This window comes from Cynocephalus volans, chromosome 1 (genome assembly GCF_027409185.1).
Source record: "Cynocephalus volans isolate mCynVol1 chromosome 1, mCynVol1.pri, whole genome shotgun sequence".
In the NCBI taxonomy this organism is placed as follows: Eukaryota; Metazoa; Chordata; class Mammalia; order Dermoptera; family Cynocephalidae; genus Cynocephalus; species Cynocephalus volans.
Window position 1 is genome coordinate 239747650 of NC_084460.1, and position 17413 is coordinate 239765062.

General features: G+C 37.4%; 1 protein-coding gene across 1 annotated transcript in view; it reads right to left on the minus strand.

Annotated features, from left to right (window-relative positions):
• Nucleotides 1-864, minus strand: part of SLC25A12 (solute carrier family 25 member 12) — an 87556-nt gene extending 86692 nt beyond the window's left edge. Inside the window, exon 1 of the mRNA XM_063094867.1 lies at nucleotides 783-864. Coding sequence (XP_062950937.1) covers nucleotides 783-794 — 12 coding nt within the window. The 5' untranslated portion in view covers nucleotides 795-864. The remainder of the gene's footprint in view (nucleotides 1-782) is intronic.
• Nucleotides 865-17413: the final 16549 nt, after the last annotated feature.

Here is a 17413-nt window from a genome sequence, read left to right on the forward strand (position 1 = left end):
GTCAAATTAGAGACAGGTAACCAGAGGGGGGAAAAACAGGTGCGAATACCCTAACACACAACAAATCTACCGGACAGTGCTTCCTCCGGACTGAAAAAGGAAAGTAATTAAGTACTTTACTCCACGACTACTAGCAACCTAATAGCAACCACCTACCTTCAAATCAAGAGGCCAACAAGAGCGGAGCAACAGGAAAGCTAAAATACTCAAATTAATCGCATGGCCTAGCAGCTATTCTTCCCGATGGGAAGCAATCCTAGCATATAATTATCTCCGCGCCCCCATCCAACCTAAAATATGAGAGCTGCCACAAATACAAACACTTTCGATATCCTGCAACCTGCAACGCAAATGCCAACCATTGCTGTCGGCCGTATTGAGGCTCCAAATTACTCAATACCCACCCCTCCCCCACCGCAATACACTGATGCCTTAAGTATCCCCAGCTTTACTTGTCACTTCCTCCCACTCCCTTTCCGATGATTTCCAACTCCGGACTCACAACCCCATGCACCTAGGGCAAGACACTACTCTTCCTTCGCCGCCCCGTGGCCCTCACAGGCCCCTTTAACTCACAATCTCTCCTCCTTCCCCTCCCCCAGCCGGGCATCCTCTCCCTACGGTTCAAGCCCCGCACAGCTCCCCCACCCTCGAGCTGGAGCCCCAGGACGCGCTATCTAAGAACCAGGCAAAGAAAGAAATGGGAAGAGCTGGGGTGCTGCAGGCAGGACCCTTGGAATGTCTCTTATGCAATAAAAGCAGCAGCAGAGAGTTGGAGTCACCTTGACCGCCATGCTGTGCTCGGAAGCCGGGGACGAGCGAGCGAGCGAGCAGGGCCGAGCTGTCAGGGCGCGCGCGCGCCGCCTCCCCGGCCGCGCCCGCCCCGCTCGCCGGCGCCGCGCGCGTCTCTATGCAAATAAGCTCGGGCGCGCCGCGCGTGTGGAGGGCCCTGCACCCCGGCCAGAAAGGGGGCTGCTCCCGGGCCCTTCCGATCGGCGGAGGAAGGGATGCACCTCTCAAGGGGAGGACTGGAGTGCTAGCCGTGGGATTCCGACGCGCCGCGCGGTTGCCACAGCTGAGTCGCCTCCAGGAAGCCCTAGGTTTCCTGAGGCCTCTTACAGGGGGTGTGGCTTTGGGCACAGACCAGTCAAAGTCGTTTTCCCTGAGGCTTAAAGGAGTACTTGGTGCCTATACTGATCAAAATTTCGAAGAATCAGAGAGCATGTCCTATTAATAACAATAATGAATTAATGACAACTAATGGCAAATATTGACAAAAAAGATTGGGAACCACTCACTCTGGGGTAACCTAAGTAAACATAACTTGAGAAATATGCCCCTAAATTGGCATGGGACGAATACACTTAATATATTTTTCTTCGTGGTTTATTAGCAGACTTGCCCCACTTTCCTAATCACCCAAGTCCTTGGTGCAATGACGTGCGATACAAATGCATACGGAAAAATCTCCACTTGTCTTTGATAAGGCGGGCAACGAATTGTCCCTTTACGTGAACAGGAAGTAATTCTCTGATTTCCAGCCCTACCTAAGAAGTAGTAGCTCTAGCTTGAAACAAAATAATGTCATTAAAACTAAGTCTTGCCGTTATGACTATATTAGGCCACATATTGATTCACTCGAACATTTACTGGGCATTAACTACATGCCAGACATGGTCCTGCTTGTAAAGAACGCAAAGACAACATAGAGTCGCTACCCACTAGGCACTTACAGATGGTCAATTCTTCCCCACAACCCCAGCCTCATGTGTATTTTACTGCTTGTGTTTAAAGCATGCTCCTTGACACTACATAATGATAAAAGGACTGATCCATCAAGAAGACATAACAATCATAAATATGTATGCACCCAATGTTGGAGCAGCCAGATTTATAAAACAAACTCTATTAGACCTAAAGAAGGAAATAGACACTAATACCATAATAGCAGGGGACCTGAACACCCCACTGTCAATATTAGACAGATCATCTAGGCAAAGAATCAGTAGAGAAACACAAGATCTAAACAAGACTCTAGACCAATTGGAATTGGAGGATATCTACAGAACATTCCACTCAACAACCTCAGAATATTCATTCTTCTCATCAGCACATGGATCATTCTCCAGGATAGATCACATATTAGGTCACAAATCAAGTCTCAATAAATTCAAAAAAATTGCAATTATCCCATGTATCTTCTCAGACCACAATGGATTAAAAATAGAAATTAATAACAAACGAAACTCTGGAAACTATACAAACACATGGAAATTAAACAGCATTCTACTTAATGACATATGGGTCCAAGAAGAAATCAAGCAGGAAATCAAAAAATTTATTGAAAATAATGAAAACAATGATACATCATACCAAAACCTGTGGGATACTGCAAAAGCAGTATTGAGGGGAAAATTTATTACATTAAACGCTCACTTCAGAAGAATGGAAGGGTGGCAAGTGAACAACCTAACACTTCACCTTAAAGATCTAGAAAAACAAGAACAATCCAAACTTAAAGTTAGCAGACGGAAAGAAATCATTAAGATCAGAGCAGAACTTACTCAAATTGAAACCAAAAAAACAATACAAAAGATCAATGAATCAAAAAGTTGGTTTTCTGAAAAGATAAATAAAATTGACAAACCATTAGCATGGCTAACAAAAAAAGAAGAGAGAAGATTCAAATAACAAAAATTAGAAATGAAAAAGGTGATATTACAACTGATGCATCTGAAATACAAGGAATCATTCGAGACTTCTATAAACAACTATACACCAACAAGTTTGAAAATCTGGAGGAAATGGATAAATTTCTGGACACACACAAGCTCCCAAAACTGAGCCATGAAGATATAGAAAATCTGAACAGACCAATAACAATAAAGGAGATTGAAGCTGTTATCAGAAAGCTCCCAACAAAGAAAAGCCCAGGACCAGATGGATTCACAGCAGAATTTTACCAAACATTCAAAGAGGAATTGACACCGATTCTTTACAAACTATTCCAAAAGATTGAAACGGACGCAAGTCTCCCAAACTCTTTCTATGAAGCAAACATCATCCTGATACCAAAACCAGGTAAAGATATAACCAAAAAAGAAAACTACAGGCCGATATCCTTGATGAATATAGATGCAAAAATCCTCACTAAAATACTAGCAAACAGAATACAGCAACACATACGTAAAATTATTCACCACGATCAAGTGGGATTCATCCCAGGGATGCAAGGTTGGTTCAACATACGCAAATCAATAAATGTGATACACCATATTAATAAAATCAAACACAAGGACCATATGATCATCTCTATAGATACTGAAAAAGCATTTGATAAAATTCAACACTCATTCATGACAAAGACCCTCTATAAGTTAGGTATAGAGGGAAAGTATCTCAACATAATTAAAGCCATATATGATAAACCCACTGCCAATATCATCCTGAATGGGGAAAAGCTGAAAGCTTTTCCTTTAAGAACAGGAACTAGACAAGGATGCCCACTCTCACCACTCCTATTCAACATAGTGTTGGAAGTACTAGCCAGAGCAATCAGAGAAGAGAAGGAAATAAAGGGCATCCAGATTGGAAAAGATGAAGTCAAACTGTCCCTGTTTGCAGATGATATGATCCTATATATCGAACAGCCTAAAGCCTCTACAAAAAAACTCTTGGAGGTGATAAATGACTTCAGCACAGTAGCAGGATACAAAATCAACACACAAAAATCAGTAGCATTTCTATTCTCCAATAGTGAACATGCAGAAAGGGAAATCAAGAAAGCCTGCCCATTTACAAGAGCCACCAAAAAAATAAAATACTTAGGAATTGAGTTAACCAAGGAGGTGAAAAATCTCTATAATGAGAACTACAAACCACTGCTGAGAGAAATTAGAGAGGATACAAGAAGATGGAAAGATATGCCATGCTCTTGGATTGGAAGAATCAACATAGTGAAAATGTCCATACTACCCAAAGTGATATACAAATTCAATGCAATCCCCATCAAAATTCCAATGACATTTTTCTCAGAAATGGAAAGAACTATCCAGACATTTATATGGAATAACAAAAGACCACGCATAGCCAAAGCAACGCTGAGCAAAAAAAATAAAGGTGGAGGCATAACACTACCCGACTTTAAGCTATACTACAAAGCTATAATAACCAAAACAGTATGGTACTGGCATAAAAACAGACACACTGATCAATGGAATAGAATAGAGAATCCAGAAATCAACCCACACACCTACAGCTATCTTATCTTTGACAAAGGCACCAAACCTCTACACTGGGGAAGAGACTGCTTCTTTAGCAAATGGTGCTGGGAGAATTGGATATCAATATGCAGGAGAATGAAACTAGACCCACACCTTTCACCATACACTAAAGTCAACTCAAAATGGATTAAAGAATTAAATATAAACCCTGAAACAATAAAACTTCTTAAAGAAAACATAGGAGAGACACTTCAGGAAATAGGACTGGACACAGACTTCATGAATATGACCCCCAAAGCATGGGCAACCAAAGGAAAAATAAACAAATGGGATTATATCAAACTAAAGAGCTTCTGCACAGCAAAGGAAACAATTAACAGTTAAAAGACAACCAACAGAGTGGGAGAAAATATTTGCAAAATATACATCTGACAAAGGATTAATATCCAGAATATATAAGGAACTCAAACAACTTTACAAGAACAAAACAAGCAACCCAATTAAAAAATGGGCAAAAGAGCTAAGTAGGCATTTCTCTAAGGAAGATATACAAATGGCCATCAGACATATGAAAAAATGCTCAACATCACTCAGCATCCGGGAAATGCAAATCAAAACTACACTGAGATACCATCTCACCCCAGTTAGGATGGCTAAAATCCAAAAGACTCTGAACGATAAATGCTGGCGAGGTTGCGGAGAAAAAGGAACTCTCATCCATTGTTGGTGGGACTGCAAAATGGTGCAGCCTCTATGGAAAATGGTATGGAGGTTCCTCAAACAATTGCAGATAGATCTGCCATATGACCCAGCTATCCCACTGCTGGGAATATACCCAGAGGAATGGAAATCATCAAGTCGAAGGTATACCTGTTCCCAAATGTTCATCGCAGCACTGTTTACAATAGCCAAGAGTTGGAACCAGCCCAAATGTCCATCATCAGATGAGTGGATACGGAAAATATGGTATATCTACAGAATGGAATACTACTCAGCTATAAAAACGAATGAAATACTGCCATTTGCAACAACATGGATGGACCTTGAGAGAATTATATTAAGTGAAACAAGTCAGGCACAGAAAGAGAAATACCACATGTTCTCACTTATTGGTGGGAGCTAAAAGTAAATAAATAAATTCACACACACACACACACACACACACACAAACGGGGGGGGGGGAGACATAACAACTATAATTCCTTAAAGTTAATACAACAAGCAAACTGAAATGACATTGTTGGGAGGGAGGGGGGAGAGGGAGGAGGGAGGGAGGTTTCGGTAATGGGCCACAATAATAAACCACATTGTATATTGACAAAATAAAATTAAGAAAAAAATAAAAATAAAAATAAATAAATAAATAAATAAATAAAGTCAGTAAAAAAAAAATAGATATACAATTGCATTGTCTAAAAAAAATAAATAAACAAAAATAAAGCATGCTCCTTGTAAAAAAATTTTTAAAAGTCCAACAACTTCAAGATTTATCATAATTTCATTTAGCTCTCTATTCCCTCTCCACCCTCTTTCACATCTCACATGAGGATTCCCGTTTCTCCAGTCTCAATCATATTTGTGTTAGGTATCCAAGTTAATAGAAATGAAGAGAGGAGTGGCAGATGAAAACTGTTGATAAGTAACGCCGCATCACTAGTACTCCCAAGATGAGCTTTTCTGCTGCAGTTGCTTTATCTGTATGCCACTATTACATCTCTTTCGTCAGTCTATTTAAGGTGTTTTGAACAATGTAATATTTTGTCTTATTAGCCCTTTATGTCTCTGATATCTGCTATTTCTTATTTTAAGTTTCTGTAAGTAGGAATTTCAAGATGTTTATTTTATGTTACTTTACAAGGGAAGGATGTCTATTTAGTAGCCCAAAGTCCCTCAGTTTGAATAAAAATATTGAGGGAAAGGAAGGCATTTATTTGGAGTATTTTATATAGGAACATGTGGTTGTTGACCAAATCCATATTATTGGATTGAAAATTTAAGGTTGGACCGGCCCCTCCTAAAGGGGAAGACAACATTACATTTAAAGATAGCCAACCACAATAACTCATTGGTAGAGGCAACAGGCCACAATGAAAATTTTCTTGATTAAAAATAGCTGATCTTTCAGCAAGCTCAAGGGCTTCACTGGTACCAATCTAGTTGCAATGAAGATAATATAATAATTTAAAATTAAATAAGTCTGTCATATGGAGAAGATAGAAGAGCTCAGATATCCTAAATAAATGAGAGTTTTGCTAGATTTTTCATCTATCCAAATATAATCATCATCAATAGCATACTGTATTGCATTACAAGCCCTAAAGTAAGTGCCCCAATGTATTAAAAGTATGCACTATAGGAAATGCAGTAAGTGCCAAAAGCATATAATATAGAATTAATGCTCTGAAAAACATTGTGAATTGTCATTATGTTGTAATAATTCGCTAATAGTATTGGAAGAAGTTTTAGCAAATTAAAACTTACTTTTGCCTCAATTGTAGATGATCAGGGTTGGGGGGAAATTTAGCCAACGAATTATAAAAAGACAAACCTGTCAAAAAAGATACAATGTATTTGGAAAAAAGGGATAGAAATAACACCAACTTTCCACGATTTTTTATTACACATCAATATAATAATTTAGAATTCTTTAGGTCACAAATGTTATTTGTAAACAAGAAATAATTTTAAAATTGTGGAATAACTTTAAGTTAAAAATTTGATAATTAAGACAACCTAAAAAGAATGAAATTTCAGAAAGCAAAATTAGAAGTTAAAGGCTAAAAGACTAGTTGCAATTGTATTTTATTTTCATTCTTTACCCTAAAAATCAGATGTGATTAATAGTTACTTTTTAGAATTGGTTTCATGAAAGATTCAATATGTAGCTTAACTGAACTTGGAATTTAAATCTGCTGGTGAAGTTTTTGCAGGTTGCAGGTGATGTACAGGTTGAGTATCCCCTATCCGAAACGCTTGGGACCAGACGTGTTTCAGATTTTGAATTTTTTCAGATTTTGAAATATTTGCATATATATAATGAGATATCTTGGGGATGGGACCCAAGTCTAAACACAAAATTCATTTACGTCTTTTATATACAATGGTTCTTCAAAAAGTTCATGGAAAATGCATATCATGAAAAAACTATGCATGGATTTCAAAAATTTTTCGTACCAAAATAAACTTGTACTAACGTATTATAACATGTCTGAACAAGATCTAGTTTGAGGCACTAAGAAGGATAAGACATCAGTTTGAAAAGAGCCCCTATTAGCACAACATAAATTTTGCTAAAATTGAAGCAAGAACAAACAACAAATTTATGGTGAAGCTTGGGTGGAAGAATGCCGAAATCATGAATGCTTTATGAAAAGCTTATAGGGATAATAAACTTTTCAAAAAAAAGTTCCCAAAGAAATCAGCAATTTGCAAATGAAGAGCTCGTTTTAAGAAGGGATGAGACAATGTTGAAGGTGAACCCCACAGTAGCAGACCATCCACATAAAGTTGTGAGGAAAAAATTAATCTTGTTCATGCCCTAACTGAAGAGAAGAGAGGAAATGATAGCCAACACCACAGACATCTCAACTGGTTCATTCAGCTTACACAATTCTGACTGAAAAACTAAAGTTGAGCAAACTTTCTGCTTGATGGGTGCCAGATCAGCTGCAGACAATAGCAGAACTTTCAATGGAAATTTTGAACAAATGAGATAAAGATCCTGAAGCACTTCTTCAAAGAATTGTAACAGGGCATGAAACATGGCTTCACCAGTACAATCTTGAAGACAAAAACACAATCAAAGCAAGCCATGACTACCAAGAGGTGGAAGTGGTCCAGTCAAAGCAAAAGCAGACCAGTCAAGAGCAAAGATAATAGCAATAGGTTTTTGGAATGCACAAGTCATTTTGTTTGTTGACTTTCTGGAGGGCTAAAAAATGATAACATCTGCTTATTATGAGAGTGTTTGAGAAAAGTTAGCCAAAGCTTTAGCAGAAAAATGCCCAGTAAAGCTTTACCAGAGTCCTTTTTCACCATGAAAATGCTCCTGTTAATTCCTCTCATCAAACAAGAACAATTTTGTGAGAGTTTTCATGGGAAACCATTAGGCATCCACCTTACAGTCTTTTTTTAAATTTTTGTTTTTGTTTTTTATTGGCAGATGGCCAATACAGGCATAGAATCCTGTCTGGTGTTATCAGCACCATGCTGAGCTAACCAGCCAGCCCATCACCTTACAGTCTTGATTTGGCTCCTTCTGATTCTTTTTTCTTTCCTACTAGTAAAAAATCTTTGAAGGGCACCCATTTTTCTTCAGTTAATAATGTGAAAAAGACTGCACTGACATGGTTAAATTACCAGGACCCTCAGTTCTTTAGGGATGGACTAAATGGCTAATATCATTGATTACAAAAGTGACTTGAACTTGATGAAGCTTATGTTGAGAAATAAAGTTTATATTTTTTTATATTTATCTCTTAATTCCATTTTTCCATGAACTTTTTGAAGTCCCCTTGTACATCTTATACACATAGCCTGAAAGTAATTTTATATAATATTTTAAATAATTTTTCACAGAATTATCCTTTTGTTTCTTCGGATCACATAAGGTAGTCACTCTAACGCCATACTCTTCTGTAAGATGTTTCACACTTACACCACTGTCCAGTTTCTCTAACAGCTTGACTTTCTGTGCTACAGATAAACATGAATGCTTCTTTTTTTCTTATCATTGTTACCTATAGGAGTATCTGCAGGGCTTTTGGCATTTTCAACAATATCTTCATACCACAGAGCACATATTAAGTAAAAAAAAAAAGTGAGTAATGCACATAGGTCTTGGTCTCACACGGGGCATTGTAGAGAACCTGCCTTTGGCATGTCTGCCCTGCACACTTGCCATTTATTACCTTTTGTGCGTGTGCTTGCTTGGGGGAATCTGTGTGTGCACAGAAATGATATATCACAGCTGAAGCAGGCTGGAAGGATCTTTTTTCTCTTGGGGATGCTGAATAAACTGTGTGTTGTGCACCTTTGTTTTGACTGTAACCTGTCACATGAGGTCAGGTACGGAATTTTCCACTGCGGCATCATGTTGGCACTCAAAAAGTTTCAGATTTTGGAGCATTTCAGATTTCAAACTTTAGGATTAGGGATGTTCAACCTGTATTACCCCTAGTCTCAAAAAACCAAAATGTGAGCTTGCTAAACAAATCTACAGAAACATTTCTCCAACTCCCAGGCAACTTACATTATAATAATATGAAACTAGCCAGGCACTTTATAGGTGAAATTTAAAATTATACTAATGCCTATACCCTAATAAACTAAAATGTAATTATTAAAACAAGGAGGAATTTCCAACGATCCTGTTCTGTCACAACTCATGACCCTCTTTCCATTTAATAACATACCATTTCTATTTATCTTCTAGATTCTTCTGATTATTTTACTGACATAAATACATTTTTGTTCCTGTTTCCACATCTTACATGGCTATTATGGATGCCATCTTGTGAGAAGTAAATCAAGGTGGGTTATAAACTTAGTAGAGCATTAGATTACCACTGACTGACTAAACCAGGAGTAGAACTCTTCCTAGGTTAAAGGCATATACAACATCACTATGATGAGGAATAAGCTGGATTTTATGTCCCCCTTCATGATGAGGCTCACTTAAAATATTTGAAATAAATAGCATGATCTAACCTTGACTCACACACATAAGGGCTATATAAACATCTGGAATTTTTAAGTGTAGATTGGTTTTGTCCTATTAATTTTTTAATGAATAAAGTGAAAAGAACGATACTAAAACCTTTTGTTGTTTGCCAAAGACCAAGGTTCTTTATATTTTACTGAAATGTTACAAAATTTAAAAATTTTATAAGTTACACTTCAAGCTCCTTCCTTGCTAAGGGTCTATATAGAGAAATGGCAGGGGTGGGCTGGGGAGAAAGATGAGAGTTAGGTGTCCAACTCTGAGAAAATTTCTACTTCGTAGGCTGACCTGGAAATCAATAAATCAGAAATTATTCTTTCAACCCAAGCCACTTATAGTAAGACACTAGATAAATGACACATTTTAGGGCTTCTGTATACTGACTGTATGAGTATTATACTCCCTATATGAACATTTGCCCTAATTGAAATAAATTCTCATTTTGGTACAGAGGGATATAAGAAATCAGATGAAATAGTTGTACTCCTGTAATTTACGTCTTTTCCTAAACTGTTCTTCCTCACAGTTTGACTCTAAGTCCTGTAAATTATGCAATGAAGACGACAGCGATCTTAATTTTGGATCACAGCCTTCTTTATTCTCTCAAGGAGGCAATAACAGCCAGGTTTTTTTTTCCCCCAGTGGATTTTGGAAGGAATTCATGAAATGAGCTCCTCTAGACACTTTTTTTTTTTTTTTTTTTTTTTTTGTCCTTTTCGTGACCGGCACTCAGCCAGTGAGTGCACCGGCCAGTCCTATATAGGATCCGAACCCGCGGTGGGAGCGTCGCAGCGCTCCCAGCGCCGCACTCTACCAAGTGCGCCACGGGCTCGGCCCCTCCTCTAGACATTTAAGGCTGTGAGTGCCCTATCACTATACTAATCATGTTCAAACTGATGTTTAGTGGGAAACCATATGATCAGATGGAGAATTAAACTAGATGAGCTTTAACACTTCTTCAATCACTCTAATTTCATGATTTGGAATGAGCTAGATTTTAGTTAATAAACATTTATTGAGTGTCTTGTGTTTCTACAAAACTTGCTGTTGCAGCTACAGGAAATATAAGAGAAATAAATAACATGATTCTCCCCAAAGTATGGAGAATATGGCAACTGCTACTATTAATTTTTTTAACGAATAAAGTAAAAAGAATGATACTAAAACCTTTTTGTTATTTGCCAAAGGCCAAGACAGCTTCAGGTAATAATGGGGTAAATATTCTTTGGTTTGTCACATATTTTCATTCCAATCAAAAGTACGTAACTGGGAGAACAAACATCCTGCCCAGTTCCTTAGCCACTCATCCTTACCCTGCCCCTGGGTATTTACTTGGATGCTTTTTGCCTCCCTTCTACTTAGAGGACAGTGAGGAAGAATGCTTTGGTTCTAGAATAGCCAAAGCAAATTTGAAAAAGAATGAAGTTGGAGGACTTAGACTACATGTGATGGAGTTTGGATGTGTTGTCCCTTCCAAAACTCATGTGGAAATTTGATCCCCAATGTGGCAGTGTTGGAAAGTGATTGAGTCATGGGGGTGGATCCCTAATCAATGGATTAATGCTCTGCTTGAGGGAGGGAGGATAAATGAGTGAGTTCTCGCTCTATTAGTTCCCTCAAGAGCTTGTTGTTTAAAAAGACCCTGGCACATTCTCTCTCTCGCTTCTCTCTCTTGCTTCCTCTCACCATGTGATCTACTTGTACCTGCCGGCTGCCTGCCACTTTCTGCCATGAGTAGAAGCAGTTTGAGGCCCCTGCCAGATGCAGCTGTCCCAGAATCGTAAGCCAAATAAACCTCTCTTCTTTATAAATTACCCAGTTTCAGGTATTCCGTTATAGCAACACAAAATGGACAAAAACAACATGGCTTCAAGACTTACTACAAAGCTAAAGAAATAAATACAGTGTGGTACTGGCTGACATAAGGACTGACAAATAGATCAATGGAAAAGAACAGTGAGTCCATAAATAGAGTCAAAATTATAAAATAATTTGATTTCTAACAAAGGTACCAAAACAATTCAATAGGGGCAAGGAATCTTTTCAACAAATGATGCTAGAATAATTAGATATCAATGTGAGAAAATAAATGAACCTCAACCCCTACCTCATACCATACACTAAAATTAATTTGAGATGAATCATAGACCTAAATGCAAAAGCTGAAATCATAGAGCTTCCACCTCCCTACCCCACCCCTGGCTTTATAAATAAAATTTTTAGTAGAAAACATAAAAGAATATCTTCGTGACTTAGAGGTAGGTAAAGCTTTCTTAAGACATAAAAAACAATAACAATAAATTAAGAAACTGATAAATTAGATTTTACTAAAATTAAAAATTTATGTTCATCAAAAGATAGCATTAAGAGAATGAATAGGCAGGCCACGAACTAGGAGAAAATGTTAGCAAAACATATATATGACAAAGGACTGATATCCAGGATATAAAGAAGACCTAAAACTCAATGATAAATTAACAACCTAGTTTTAAACATGGGCAAAGACTGAAACAGACACTTTACAAAAGAAGATATACAAATGGTCAACATGCACATGAGAAAGTATACATCATTAGTCACCAGGGAAATACAAATTAAATTAAAATGAGAAGATACCAGTACACACCCACTGGAATAGACAAAATTAAAAAGACTGAAAACACCAGATGCTGTCAAGGATGTGGAGCAACCAGAGCTCTCATACACTGTAGTAGGCATGTAAAATGGTATAACCACTTTGGGAAAATGTCTAACAAGTTCTTTTAAAACTAAACATACATCTACCCTACGACCCAGTAATTCTACCTGTTAATATTTACTCAAGAGAAATGAAAATACATGTCAATAAAAAGACCTGTACAAGAATGTTCACAGCCACTTTATTCATAATAGCCCCAAACTGGAAATAGCCCAAATGTCCACCAATAGGAGAATGGATAAACAAACTATGATGTATTCGCAGAATGGAATACTCCTCAAAAATAAAAAAAAGCAAACTAGTTATAAATATAACATGGATGAGTCTCAAAAGTATGCTGAAATAAAACTTATATAAAATCACATATTACAGAAGAGCATATACTGTATGATTCCATTTATATAAAGTTCTAGAACAAACAAAACAAATCTATGGTGGAAAAAATGAGAACCATGATTGCCAGGGTAAAGGAACTGACTGGAAAGAGACATGAGGGAACTATCTGGAGTATAGTTTATGTCTTGCTAGGGGTTTAGGTAACAGACATGTGCATTTTTCAAAACTTAGTAAATGTACACTTAAGATTTGTACATTTCATTACAAATGTGTGTGAATTTTTCTTCAAAAGGGAAAAAAACCTATGAATAAATATTGAACTCTAGTCAATGATATGAAGTATTTAAGGGGAAGAGTACTAGTATTTTAAATTTATGCTGAAATGCATCAAATAAATAGGAAAGATTTATGGATGGAGAGATGAATAGACAATACATGATATCTAACAGGTTATACAGGAGTTCACCAAAAAAAAATTCTTTCAATGTTTCTAAGCATTTGAAAATTTTCATAATAAAATGTCAGAGAAAATTGTGCTGGGTCTTTGTGTTACTAAAATGGCAATCCATGTATGTAATTCTGTGGTTTGGCTAGAAATTGTAATGGGACTTTTTTCTTAACCACTGACAGATCTCTGTGCATCGTTGGAAAGGAGGGAAAAGAAACTGAAACTGCTTGACAAATATTATACGTACTTTGTGGGAAGGGGAATCTGTGAAAATTATATTGCATTGAGATAACAAATGTTTTCCTTAACATGAATTCAGACAATAATTATACACATCCTTGGGAGTTGTGCGTGTTTGGGTACATGTGTTTATTTGGTCTAATAGTACCCACAGGAAAACTAGAGAAAGAATGTGGAAGTATATTTGCCTAATATACCGACAGAAACCTTGGAAAGGACTAGAAGTGGAATCTGAAACCTAACTTGGAACTCTCCTAGTGATGTGCACCTAGGGTGTAATTCTAGACTGAGAAATTCAGATTTGGTGGCAAACATCCTGCAATGGGTCATTGTGTCCTTGAATTGCCCTGACAGGGGAAGGAGAACTCATTGTAGAATGAAGCCAACACCTTTGAGAAGGGAGTTTTCAAAAAGGGGAGGGCAGGTTTGTTTTCGGAGACCTTAAAGAAAGGACTCATTAAGGAAGAGAGGTCTACAAACCTCGAGACAAGGAAGCTAGGAATTGAGGTATGCCCAAGAAGAAACTCCTCCTGAAGAATTACATTAGAGGAATAATGTAATATTGATCAGTACCAAATTGTACTGACCAGGACAATATCAGGAAGTTAAGTTAGAAAGTTCTGGGGAAACAGTATGAAACAGCTAGACCTTGAGGAGAGATCATTCATTAGGCCTTGAGGAGAGACAAGTAAAGAAGGGAAAGTGGGCAGAATTGTAGAATGGTTGGCATTCTTTTAACCAGAAGAGGAGGGAAGATGAGAACATGGAAGGAACTTGACCAAGAAGAATTAAAGGCCAAAAGTCAAAGTTGTATTCTGCATATTCTATTACCAGTTGCCCTAATAATAGGATACCACCTTATGGTAATGACAATATAATAAAGAAAACCACATGAAAATAAAATAAACAGGAATTAAGAGTTGGGGCATAAGAGATCTACTAAATTCCCCATGGCATAAGGTTTTTGTGCTGCAAAAGATGCTGCAAAGACTAAGAATATAATTTATGTATAAAAAGAGTTACCTACAGCCTATATTTTCAAGGAATATTCTGGGTAATACTGACCTGCTGCTTCCCCCGACTCTGGACAAGCCAATGTGGGTATAAATCATGAAGTAACAGATCTACATAATCTTTCCTGTATTATCTCTCCCCATCACTGCTTGAAAAGAAGCCCCAGAAACAGTCATTGTTTGCTCACTCTCCTGTTACTCTGCTCACTCTCCTATTACTCTATCACCCTGAGTGGATGGGCTTGCCTGAATGGTTCTGGGCAAGGATGGGACTAAAATAGGGAGTCAGCAGTTATAATACCTCTAATCGTCCGCAGCCTTTCAATAAAGCATTATCTGTGAACAAGTTTTGTGTTGTTGGCATAGAAGAGAATTAAGTCATAGTTATGGGAAGTACAGCCTTCCTCAGTGAAGTGATAACCCCTTCACTGAGATCTGTGTGGCAGTAACAGCAATATCATTTCATCAAAGACAGTAAGCTCAGAGTTCTACATGGGGAACAGCAGCTAAGTGTGACCCAAGGCATAACAGAGTGGTAATGAGAGGCACGGATCACAGAGAACCAATTGCTCAGTAGCAGGTAAGACAAATCTCCCTTTGCTTAAACATGCTAGAGAACCTTGCAGGGAGAGTGGAGTATTTCACCACATAGAATTCTATATGGTTATAAAGTTCTAATCTACTCTGAGACATATGTGCCTTCTTATTATTGATATCTGTAAGCAGGAAATATGAGGGGAACAATGCATATACTAAGATGTTTAATTGTGTGGTAAATTTATGCAGTAGAGGTTTAGACAAAGAATCAAATCTATTCGAGCTGGATGATACACAAAAGGTTTCATGGAAACAATAATTTACCACTGCTTGAATTCAACATTTCTCTGTGTTCCTTCCAGAATATGTCTTATTACTATATCCTTTCTCCTTCATCCACACCCGCAGTCCTAATGCTTAATGTCAATGCCTGGCATTAGATATGTAGGTACTAATTAAATATGTTTATTGATTATTCCTTGCTGGCTACTCTATCACTAGCCATTAGTCCCTCTATATTTCTTAAGTGAAGACCAATACCATGGCCCTTGTTGTTTGAATCAGAAAGCTGGGTATCAAAAAAAAAAAAAAAAAAAAGAAAGAAAGAAAGAAAAAAAAGAAAAGGAGAGAGAGAGAAAGAAAAAAAAAAGAAAGCTGGGTATCACATTCTTCCTTGCCCCTCACATCCAAATAGCCACCCAGTCCTGTGTTTTCTATCCCCTTCAATGCTTTCTAAATGTCTTCTCTTGATTAAGATGGCCTTCATTATGTCTCCTGTTCTTCTAGCCTTCAGTTCTCCACTTTCTGCCTCCTGTCACTATCCTCAAATCCATTCTCCATAGTGTTGCCAAGTGCTTGATCAAAAACAGAAAATGAAGTTTGTCACTTCTCCACCCTTCACTGGCTCTCTACTGACTTTGATGTAAAATCCAAATTCTTCTGTATAGTGAACAGTGGTAGCTTCCTGATCGGGCCCCTTCCCCTTTCTAATATCTTATATCTTACTACTCCCATACTTGTTCCTTTAGTCACGAGAATTTTGAGCTTTTGTGCTATTTCCTTTGCTAGAAATATTTTACTCCACATCTACTCCAATTTTTCTATCCTTTGAGATAAAGTTAAAGAAGCTCCTCCTCCAGAAAACAATCCTTAACCCTCTTTCCCCAACTGGGGTAGGCTTCTCTCTGAGCACTAATTGTAACCTATGCCTAGTATGTATCACACTGGGTTGTAATTAATTCTTCGCTTGTCTTTTCCACTGGTAGATTTCAAACTTTAATGACCCAGACCCATATGGTAAAAAATATGTTTTTCTTACAACCTCAGTACACACCAAAATAAAAAGTTCATGGAGCAATAATAAACCTTACTACATGCAACATACTCTGGTATTTATTATTCTGTTGTATTCTTTTTTTAAAAATTCTGGTTTCAACATACTAAAGTGATATCATGACCTGTTAGTGGGCCGTGACCTATATAGTTTAAAATACTGCAATGGACTGTGAACTCACATAGATTCTAGAGCACGGGAGATGCTCAATATAAAAACTGAAAAAAATAAAATAAAAACAAAAGTCTTTGTATCCCTACTGATTAGCAGAGGGCCAGACACATAGAAGTGGTCAATAAAATGTTTGATAAAAGTATAAATACACATTTCTGGGACAGATCATCTTCATGAATCATCCTTCCCCTGCCCCCCCCCATCACTTCCCTTTTTAAGAATAAAGATATTAAATTAAGATGAAAACACAAACAGGTAAGCACAGACACAGAGACAGGAAAAACTGGAGAAGGGACTTTAAAAATTGTTGAGTATGAAGATCATCATGAGAAGGAGAGGCATGAAGCCAGCTGTAAGCCTTCCCCCAAAGGCCTCAAGTGATAAAGTCACCAACGTCCAAGATCTGGTCATCAGTTCTATGGGTCAGAAATCATCTTGTAAATAGCCAAAAGATCACTTAAGCTAAACAAATTCACAAGATACTGATGAATAACCAATACCAACTAATATTTATTGAGTACTTACTATGTGTCAGACACTACTCTAAGCACTTTCTGTAAATGTATCTTCAAAACAACTCTGAAGTAGGGTTATTTGATATTATTATCTTCATTTCAAAGATGAGGAAATTGGGACTGAGAGATTAAGCAGCTTTCTCAATGTTATACAATTAGTAAATGGTAATAAAA